General features: G+C 36.1%; 1 protein-coding gene across 1 annotated transcript; it reads right to left on the minus strand.

Moving 5' to 3' along the window:
* Positions 1 to 678: 678 nt before the first annotated feature.
* On the minus strand, positions 679 to 5,260 carry LOC130973127 (subtilisin-like protease Glyma18g48580). Its single transcript, XM_057897541.1, has 11 exons — positions 5,121 to 5,260; positions 4,907 to 5,016; positions 4,672 to 4,769; positions 4,403 to 4,561; positions 3,912 to 4,035; positions 2,641 to 3,187; positions 2,434 to 2,528; positions 2,068 to 2,319; positions 1,828 to 1,942; positions 1,521 to 1,737; positions 679 to 1,294 (listed from the first exon to the last, which is right to left on the minus strand). The coding sequence occupies exons 1-11, from the start codon at positions 5,208 to 5,210 to the stop codon at positions 750 to 752; spliced, it is 2,352 nt and encodes a 783-aa protein (XP_057753524.1). The 5' UTR covers positions 5,211 to 5,260; the 3' UTR covers positions 679 to 749.
* Positions 5,261 to 10,960: the final 5,700 nt, after the last annotated feature.

Genomic DNA, 10,960 nt, shown 5'->3' on the forward strand with positions numbered 1-10,960 from the left:
AATTCATTATGGATCTAAGTTTTATTTAAAAGTCTACCACTAATTAATAAATTACTATATACACAATATGAGATTCAAACCTTAAACACTTGCTTACTGCAGAATTGCCAACACTTTAGTTTTGCTCTTCTTGTTCAAGCATCCTTCTTTTTTTTTTTGGTCAAGGTTCATGTATCCTTCTTGTATTTTTATTTGTTCCGAGTTCAAGGCTTATTAAGGCCCATAATATTTGGATCAAAGCTGAAGCTGGCTTATTACTGATCCCTCCTTATTTGGCCCACACTTGCCTTTTTCTCTACAAATGTGTTTGTTAAGGAACATTTATGTAATTTCATAGAATCTTCTTTCTTTTAACAGTCAATTATAAGTGTGGCTGAGGCATGTGGTTCAATGGCAAAAGTATTTGCCTCAATCCAAAGCCACACAAGTTCGAACCCTAGCAGTGGCTAGGTTAGTGTGTGTGAGTGGGTGTGTGAGTGTGTCAATCCATCGACCAAAAAAAAAAAAAAAAAAAAACAGTCATTGGGGGTTGTCCAATCTAACCAAAGTCAATTATGCAGAAATAGAAAGGTTGCGCAGAAAATAGATAGATAGCCTAACCTAACAATCAACAATGAAAAAGAACACTAATAGATAGACCAAATAAAAAACAAAAGCATCCTAAAATCCAAGAAAAGAACATCTCATAACATGTCATGGGTCATACATAGCCATATATTAATGTATTAATATTAATTAGTATATACTTCTCATGATGTGCGCCTCACAACAATTGGACTTCTAACAATGTGGTTCCCATTTGTCCATTTCAACTCTCCAAATTGATAATTCCCATTCTGACTCACACTTCTTGCCTTCACAATTACCTGGAACCTCTTCTTCTCACCAACTCTCTTGAACTTTAAGGAACTCGGCACCACAACAATGTTAAATCCAGGCAACTTTGCATTTGCAACATATGTTCCTGGAGGTCCAACATTAGTAACCGTGCGAGTAACATTCTCTGCGTCAGATCCGAGATTTGGTAATGTGATTGAAGGGTAATTTAAGTCTGTTACTCTGTGAGATCCAGAGCATATGAAGTTCTTGTTGGAATTGAGTGATGCAATGAGGTTTTGTCTGTATCCAGAAGCACATAAGAAGCTCAAGTAATCAAGAATGGTAATGTCATAAACAAGTCCAGGGTCCATGGCTAAGTCTGGTTGAACATGCCCTGAACCATAAGCAAAAGGTGTGGCTAATGTATTATCAAATGCATCTTGTATAGCTCCATTGGTGTTATCTTGAGTAGTTGCTGAAAAAGTGAAGAAAAAGAAACAATATAGTAAGGCATGCATATGAATAATCATATAGCATAACAAAATCATGACTACAACTTGACGTTAAAATGATAGTTGAAAATTGTTAGACGACAGTTTAGTCAAAATGTCAAATCATCTGTCAATTCTCATATGCAAGTGATTGTCTGCCTAACAAAATAATTAGCCTTAGGATAAACAAGAAATGCATGTTTAGAGTACCTGTGGTCATGATTGCGGATTTAATAGCTGCTGGAGACCAATTTGGATGACGAGTTTTGAGAAGACCAGCAACACCAGAGATATGAGGGCATGACATGGAAGTTCCTTGTAGCACATTGAACCGGAACCCACGGCGTGTGTCTGATGGCAAGTTAGATGCACTTGCTGCTAAGGAATATGAAGCTAGTATGTTCACCCCTGGTGCAGTTATATCAGGCTGAAACACAAAGCAGGGGAATGTAGTTAGAAAACAAAATAAAATTTTGAATAATATGTCACTAAGGAGGATCAATGACTATATATAAACCTTGAGTATTGACGGTTGAATTGGATTTGGACCTCTAGATGAGAATGAGGCCATAACTGGAGCTGGCTTTGTTCCAAGCAATGTTCTTGCTGCAGACATGTTAATAGTAGGGCTCCTGAAACATTTTTATGTAACCATAAGTTGAAGTGTTGAACTAAAATTTACTTGCAACTAATAGTGTTTCAAAATGTTACTTAGAATTTGTTAAGTTATTATATATATGGCATAATTATTACTTACGTGGTACTGTTGTAATAATCATGAACATTTTTGTCCTGATTATTTTTGGGGACATTTGTAGTGGACAAAACATGAGGCTCAGCTAGAACTGTGTTTCCACTTTGAGCATCGTTTTCCATAACCACTCCAACTGCACCTGCAGATAAAGCTTCTTGGCCTTCAGCAACCGACCTTATTTTCCCACCTCGAAGGCACATGACTATTTTGCCCCTTGCTTTTGCTGGATCAAGTGTTCCAGGCATACAAAGTTGACTGCAATAACGTATGACAAGTACATATACATGATTAAATTAAATTTGCGTGACTTTGTATCTATCTCTTATATTGTTTTTCAATTAATCAAAGTTTTATAGGATTTGTACTTACGCGTTTTGAATTGTGGCATTAGCAAATCTAGCATCAGATGCAAGGATGAGAGGAAAGGATTGACTGGATGGTAAATTTACGAAAAGACTGGCTCCCTGGTAATTCAAGTTTACATGAACATGACCAAATTAATTCTACACATTAAAAAATGTTAAAATAAATTTTGAAAAAAGTACGAAATGAAAGTATTTTATCATAGAAACTTACCGTGACTTGTTGATTGTTACCAAGAGTTACGTTACTGCTGAAGTCCCTATCAATGGTGCTAGCAGCAACCGTGAACACCCATGGAGCCACGTTGACAACACTTGAAGGTGTGGGTCCTTCATTACCGGCTGAAGCAACAACAACAACGTTTCTTGAAAGCGCATGGAACGCTCCTATGGACACCTCATCGGTGAATATCTCATTAGGGTTTACCTCTGTTCTGCCACCAGCCGAAATGGAGATGACGTCAACGCCGTCGCTGATGGCTTGGTCAATGGCGGACAACACGTCTGCGCCATGGCAGCTTGTCTCGTCTATCGTTGACCAGCACACCTTGTAGGCTGCAACCCTGGCTCTTGGTGATCCACCCTTTGCGGTGCCGTTGCCGTTGCCGAAAACGCTTGCGCCGGGTACGAAGTTGCCTCCGGCGGTTGATAGAGTGTGGGTGCCATGGCCTTCGAAGTCACGTGCCGTGTGCTGTGATGGCGCAATTTTGCCTATGCTTGCCTCGTAGCCTTTGCTGAAGTATCTTGCTCCGATTAGTTTCCTGATTAATCATAATATAGCATAAGCTCAGTTAGACTACTAGCCAAGTAATTTTTTTTAGAGTTATACTAGGTTATGAGCGGTCAGCAAAGTTTAGGTCAGCAACTTTATTAAATTCTGACCATATGTAATTAGTAAAAAAAATAAATTATTGGATGAAATTTTATACTAATTTCATACCATTAAAATTATTATTGATGGTTATTTGAATATTTGATAGCTACAAATCACAAAAATTATTGGCCCCTAATATTCTTCGGATCAGCATATACTAAAATCAACTATCAGTTATCAATATAAAATATATATTAAAATATAAATACATATTAAAAATAAATTAAATTACACATGTATTTATATATAAATATATTAGTAGCTTATTTTAGTAAATAATTTTAGTGTACAAATAATATTTTTATTTTTTTTAACCGTTTAATTTTAATGTGGTAAAAACACGGTTATAAAATCAGATTTATGCTTTTTCACTACATTTTTAAGTAACAAAATTTAAAAGCTCATTATTTATTATTTTTTACTAAAGCCATAATACATTATTAGTTATCTATATAAAATTCTTTTACGCTTAATGATATACAAGTACAAATTATTTTATCAGTTTTTAATATTGAATTGGTGAATCTGGTGCTTCATAAAATTTGCAATTAAGCATATATGATAGAATATATTTGTGTTTGCAGAAAATATTATTGAAGGAAGAAGAGAACCTGTTGCATGGAGTTTTTTTTGAACTACGAACTTTGCTAATTTCACACACATTACCGCCACGCCATTTTGTTGGAACAGGGCCTATTCCTTTGTCACTAAAACTCTTAGATTCAGGCCAAACACCTGTATGTATATACAAAAGGTGAAATTTAATATAAACAATAATTATTTTTACATATATATATCATGGTTCAAGTTCAAATTACATAATTTGTTTAATTTACAACTGTCTCTAGATTTTATAAAAGATTCTTACATCATAAAGAGTTGTTGTTAACTACAATTTATTTGATACCAAATTATTAAATATTTAATTAAATTATCGTCTAACAAATTTTTTATTATTAATTTAAGATTAATTTAAGATGAAAACAATGGATTTTCACGGTAATATAATCCCATTGGACCAACTCATTATCAATAATATATGCGGTTCTGATTTTGATTATGAAGTATATGAAGTAGCATGTGCGGTGTGGAGAAAGCTTACCTGTATCAATGTTAGCTATGATTGTATTTTCACCATATCTCCCTTTCTGCCATGCTGTGTTCATACCATTCCTCCTGTGCAGTCCAAGAAACTCCCATGAACGTGTAGTGTGTGGTTTATACTCTTTGCTCAAGAACACTGACACAACATTTGGGTTTTCTGCACCAAATTGATGAATTCCCAGATAAACATTATTAACTATAAATTTTGTTTATTAATTAAGTCCCGAGGGACAATATTAATAATAATGGAAAACCATTGCATCTTACTTGCAATTTGTGCTGCTTCTTCCTCTTCAAGTAGTGCAGCAAAGCCATTTATGTGTTTATTATATGAATAAATAATTGCTTCTTTGGCCTTCTCATGGCTGTGAATTCAATGTGAATAATGATGATGATCAAAATATATATGCGATAATTAGTCCATTTACTGCATGGTTTTATTGTGAATTACACTTATTAGTCGATCTATATATGATATATATGATTGTTTAATTATATATACCTTCCCAAGGTTGAAGTTAGTAAATCATGATGAGAATTTGTAGCGGATTCAAGGTCATAAGACGAAGGGTTTGGACCATGAGAATGTGCTCCCAAGTACACAATGTAGCACTGAAATTTACAAAATTAGAAGGCTCATTTATTTGAAACACAGTATGAAAAATGAAAAAATAATAGTAATTAGAAGCTAATAATAATAATAATAAAGATCTTGCCTTTTTGGTGGCTTGTGCAGCAGTCAGAAAGAAAGTAGAAAGAAGAAAAGATAAAACAAGAAGATGAAGGTAAAAGATATAACGACCCATATTCTTGGTGCTCTTTAACTTTGTGTATACTAATTAATAAGTATATATACTTTCAATTCTATGCATTGGAGGGAGTTGATCTGCAAAATTTTCTCCTTATGTAATGGAACATCTATCTATTTTTGAAGATAAACAAAGAAAAGAAATAGGGTTGTCTCTTATTATATTATATTACTCTTGGTCTCTTTTTAACTCCTATTATTTTTCACACTCGCATTTATTTAGTAATTTTTTTTCAACGCATGTTCCTTGTGTATTTATATATTAGTTTATTATTTATTTTTAAAAAGCAAAAAGTCTTCATTGAATTTAAAACAAATACGGGAGATGTATGCATGTGTAATGAGAATCTAAGAATATATAATATAGAAGTTACGTGTATATTAAAATTAATTATCAGTAAAAAATATATATTAAAATATAAATATATATTAAAAATAAATTTAATTATATATATATATATATTTATACACAAATATATTAATAATTGATTTGATATATAAATGGTATATGTTTCTGTGTGTAAAGATATCTCCAAAGTATAGTTAATTCTGTTAGTGTTCGAACTTGCTTTTCTTGGACTAAGAGAAAGGAATGTCGTCTTTTTGTAAAGGATGGTGGCTTGGGCACCTGCAAAGGGACTCCAACACTCAAATAAATAAGAGTATGAGATTATTTAGAGGGATCTGGAATGAATTACGTACCTGTGACTGAGTGAGTCACTTAGTATATATTGAGTTATTCTGAGGTGGTTATTCGTATCTTTGTTGCTGGTTTGACGGAGTCTTTTGCTAATGCTCCGATATTTGAGATTCTAGTGGTTTGGTTGGAGAGATTTTCGAGGAGGTTATTTGTTTGGATCGAATCTGATTCCGAAGTTGTTATTGTGGACCGGTTCTTGGGTAACGGATCATAGCCCCAAGCTAGACCTATTTTGCATAACCAAGTTATAACAGGTCGAGCTTTTGTATAGCTCGGAATCAGGTCGACTTGTTTATGGCAAGTTTTTTGAAAAATGGGGAAAGCTTGATGTTTTGGCGGTGAATGCAAAATACGAGGAGGGGAGAGAAATTGTTTGAAAAGACCGCTGTAGTTAATGCGTCTGGGGGAATGAAATGGTTATCACTATTGTCCATTGATTCGTGAGGTAATATTTTGATCAACGATTGTGGTTTGCTTAGGGTTTTTACTGGTTTACTGAGGTTGTGTGTAGTGGGTTAGTGGGTGAAGTTTTGGATTTTAGATTATCCATTCGGATTTTACGTTGTTTGGTTATTTGCTGAAGATGAGCAGAAAAGGTTAGTGACTCTTAATTTAGTTGCTTTGTTATTTTTTTTCTGCTTGACTTTTTTCTGGAATGGAAAAGGGAAAAAAGGTGTCAAAGAGAAGTGCTAGGGGTAGAAAGGGTGTTGAGAGTAATAAGAAAGATGATAAGATAGTGGAGGAAGTTTTTGAGTGGGATCCACGTGACGTTTTTGCTTGGGTTGCAGATTTGGTAAAGAAGTGGGTATCTGTTTTTGATGATGATCGCAGTTTGTCTCAGTTGGGTTCTTCATTGTCGTGGGTTAGGGAAGGTTCAGGTGTTAATGTTAGGTTTATGACTTGTAATGCTGACGATCGTGTTTACCATCGTGGAGAAAGTTTTGAGTTCTTTTTTATGTATATCTGCATTTTTGTCGAATTGGGTGTTAGGTTTTCCTTTTCAGAATTTGAGTGTGGGGTATTAATGCAGTTAAAATGTGCTCCGTCATAGTTACATCCGAACTCATGGGCATTTGTGAGGGCCTTTGAAATATTGATGGATTGTCTTGAGTTAGAGCCGTCATTAGAGGTGTTTTTTCCTTTGTTCCAGTGTAAGGTGTGAAGAGGGGGTGTTGGTTGAACTTGGCTAGTGCTCCTGGTCGCGCTATTTTCAGCTTGTATAGATCTTCTTATAAGGGTTTTAAATTAATGTTTTTAAATATTGGCGTTGCCGAAAATGATTTTCCTTAGTATGTGGATGAATGTCTTTTGGAAAAGTTTCTTTTGTTCTGGGATCCGAGGCCGAGACAGATCCTAGGAATGGATAGAATGGAGTATAAGAATGAGATGATTGTTGAATTTTTAGTAAACCATATTTGTTCGTCTGATTTGTTGTCTGTTGTAGAACTTCTTGAATTGGAGTCAGATAAGGATGCTTTGTCAGGATATATGGGTAAAAGTTGGTTGTATTTTGATTGATTTTGCTTGTGTGATGTCTTAAGATATGGTTGTTTTGTTTCAGTTGAAAAGGCTCCAAAGGTGACGTCAAGTAGTCTTCGTGCTTTCTTCCGTACTAAAAATGTTGAAAAGTAGGGTTCGAGTAGCCATGGTATGGTGGAGAAGGATGCGGAGGTCGATCATCCTTCGCCAAAGAAGAAAGTGAGTTATAAACGAAAGAGAGGTGATGGTAAAAAGGAAAAGATTGTAGACCTAGCCGAGGATAAGCTCGGTGAGAGGGATGTTGATTTGGAGCAGGTGAGGAAATTTACTGAGAACCAGAGATCCCTTCATGGCTATAGGGGGGATAAGGATTTGACATCGTTGTGGAGTGAGCATTTCCCTATGTCCTTAGTAGCTGATGAGTATGGTCAGAATTCTGCCGACGTTAAGCTTGTTCATGATGTTGAGAATGTCGGTGTTTCTCAGTATCTGCAGGTATGTGTTTTGATAGTTTTGATTTCCTTAATGTTTCTTGTTTTGATTTTGGTTTGTTAATGTTGTGCATCGGCCGGACTTAGGAGCTTAGGCATGCACGAGATGCCTTTGATAAGGCGACTGTGGATCAGTTAGTGCAAGAAAACTTGGAGAAGGGGAATAAGCTTCGTGACGCTCTGCATTTGGTAAATACGTTGCAGGAGAAATTGACCTTGACTAAAAATGCTAGAAAGAGGTTTGAAGAGGAGAAGGCTGCACTTGAGGCTAGGTTGGTAGCACTTGGTGTTGAAAAGAAACAACTCGAGACTGAGAAGGAGGATCACGGCCTCGAAATGTTTGCTGCTGGTTTTGATAGAGCTGCTGAGCAGGCGAGGTTGTTAGCTCCTGGAGTTGATTTGTCATGTATGGATCTGTGCAAGGTCGTTGTTGGTGGAGAGTTGGTGGAAGATGATGATAATGAAGAAGAGGAAGAGGGTGAGAATCCGAATACCCCGTGAATCTTTGTAATAGATCAGTGATTATTCACTGTTTGTTTTTTTGTGTATGTATTTGGAACTTCTGGCTTTTGGCCAAAAACTGTTTGATGTAGCTGTTTTGGAACTATTGGCTTATATTATTTAGCCGAAAATATTTGGTATTGTTTGACTGGTGGTTTGTGATTGCACTCTCAGTGCGTATTTGATAATTTGTGTTATTTTCTTGTTTGAAAATATTTTTTAATGATTGAAAACTCATCTTACGAGTTGGTGGGATTTGTTATGGTGCTTGGCCGAGTAAGATAAAAAACAGATACGTGAAGGGACTTATAGTTGCTGGGTTGTAAAATTTTTAATAATTATAAAGATGCGGGGTGGTGTACCTCATTAAAACCTCTTCAGCAAAATCCAACTTAGGGAAAAATCTGGTAGTAGAAAAAAGATTACATCACCGTGCCTGACTTATAGACTAATTGTAGTACAATTTTAAGGAAGAAATGTTCCAATTATTTGGTAATATTATACCCTCTCGTGTTTGGAGTTTGTATGCTCCTCTGCCAATGATTTTATAAACCCAAAATGGGCCTTCCCAGTTGGCACTTAGCTTTCCATGTCCTGGTAGTTTTCGTGCATCTTCTATTTTCCTAAGAACAAGGTCGCCCTCTAGGAATGTCCTCGGTGTGAGTTTCTTGTTATATTTTTGAGCTATGGCTCGTTTTGTAGCGAGTTGTTGAAGTGTTGACTTGTTGTAATATTCTTCGACGAGATCCAGCTCAGTTCTTCTGTTTTTAATGTTGTTGCCTTCATTCAAGCTTTTGGTTCTAGGAGATTGTAGAGAGATTTCAATAGGTAGCATAGCATCGCACCTGTATACCAGCCTGAAGGGAGTTTCTTTTGTTGATGACTGCTCTGTTGTGTTATAACTCCATAGTACCTCTGGAACGAGCTCGGCCCATTCTCTTTTGGAATCTTCGAGTTTCTTCCTGAGTCCCTGTAAGATAACTTTATTGGCAGCCTCAGCTAAACCATTAGTTTACGGGTGTTCTACAGACGAGAACTGTTGAATTATTTTGTAATTTTATAGGAAAGTTGTGAATTTTTTATCTATGAATTGTCTACCATTATCAGTTATAATGGAATGAGGAATACCAAATCTGTTTTTAAATAATATATGAAAGGATTTCGCCAGTCTTCTTCCTATGAAATACTCGAAATTGTTGTTAGCATAACACTAGGTACATCAAGTTTTAGTTGAGATAAAATGGGTGTTTTAGTTTGGCTTCTGGTTGTTGCTAATTTTGAAAAGATATCTGCTCTATCATTTTGTTGCCGAGGTATGTGAGAAATTTCAAATTTTTGAAAATCATTAATAAGAATATTGACAATAGCATTATACTTTTATAACATTGGGTCTTTTACTTGGAAATTACCTGTTACCTGTTGTACCACAAGTAGGGAATCACAGTTGACGCTGAGCTGTGTTACGCCTATTGTGTGGGCCAGTCTTAGTCCTTCTATGAGTGCTTCATATTCTGTTTGATTGTTGCTTGCGTGGAAAGTGAATTGTAAAGATTGTTCTAAGGTCGTTCCTTATTCATCTTCAAGCAGTATTCCTGCTCCAGAACCCTTGTTGTTTGAAGCCCCGTCGACGTATAGTGTCCAATTGTTTACGGTTGGACTGGGCTCGTCTACTGTGAGTTCTGTAATGAAATCTGCTAGCATTTGAGACTTTATGGCTCCTCGCGATTGGTATTAGATGTCATACTCGGATAATTCAATTTACGATTTAATCAGTCTTCCAGCAAGTTTGAGCTTTGCTAAAATTTGTTAGAGGGGTTGTTCTGTTTTGACTATGATGGTATGACTTTGGAAGTAGTATCGCAGGTGTTTGGCTGTTGTTATCAAGGTCAGGGCTAATTTTTCTAACTTTGGATATCTGACCTTGGCATGTTGGAGTGACTTGCTGACGAAGTATACTGGGTGTTGTTGCTTTCCTATTTCAGTTACCAAGATAGAACTAACAGCATGATTAGTAACAGATAAATAGAGGTATAGGGGTTTACCAAGCTCCAGCGTTTGAAGGCTAGGGGGTTCTGATAGTATGGTCTTGAGCTCCGTAAAGGCCTTCTCACATTCCTCAGACCATTTGAATTTTTCTTGCTTTTTTAGTGTTCTGAAAAAGTGATGCGATCGATGTGCTATACGAGGCAAGAATCGGGATAATGCTGCAAGCCGTCCGGTAAGTTGTTGAACTTCTTTAACCGTTCTTGGGCTTCTCATGTTTAGTATCGCTTAGCATTTTTTGGGGTTGGCTTCAATACCTCGGCATCTGAGCATGAAGCTGAGGAATTTCCCCCTCGTACTCCAAAAGAACATTTCTCGGGGTTGAGTTTCATGTTGTATATTCAAAGCTGTTGAAAGATTTCTTTTAAGTTATTAATGTGATTTGTTGCATGTAGTGTCTTCGCCACCATGTCATTGACGTAGACTTCTATGTTTCGGCCAATTTGGTTTGAAAAGATTTTGTCCATAAGTCTCTGATATGTTGCACCTGCATTTTTGAGTCCGAACGGCATGACCTTATAACAAAAATTTCCA

The sequence above is a fragment of the Arachis stenosperma genome, chromosome 4 (genome assembly GCF_014773155.1).
Source record: "Arachis stenosperma cultivar V10309 chromosome 4, arast.V10309.gnm1.PFL2, whole genome shotgun sequence".
NCBI classification, from domain to species: Eukaryota; Viridiplantae; Streptophyta; class Magnoliopsida; order Fabales; family Fabaceae; genus Arachis; species Arachis stenosperma.

What these genes read in the sequence shown, in the direction of transcription:
- LOC130973127 (XM_057897541.1), bottom strand. Translation starts at nt 5,210, where the DNA reads ATGGGTCGTTATATCTTTTACCTTCATCTTCTTGTTTTATCTTTTCTT. An exon ending in AGAAGCAGCACAAATTGCAA is followed by an intron (nt 4,562 to 4,671) that starts GTAAGATGCAAT and finishes AATTTGGTGCAG; the next exon opens with AAAACCCAAATGTTGTGTCA. An exon ending in CATAGCTAACATTGATACAG is followed by an intron (nt 4,036 to 4,402) that starts GTAAGCTTTCTC and finishes ATATACATACAG; the next exon opens with GTGTTTGGCCTGAATCTAAG.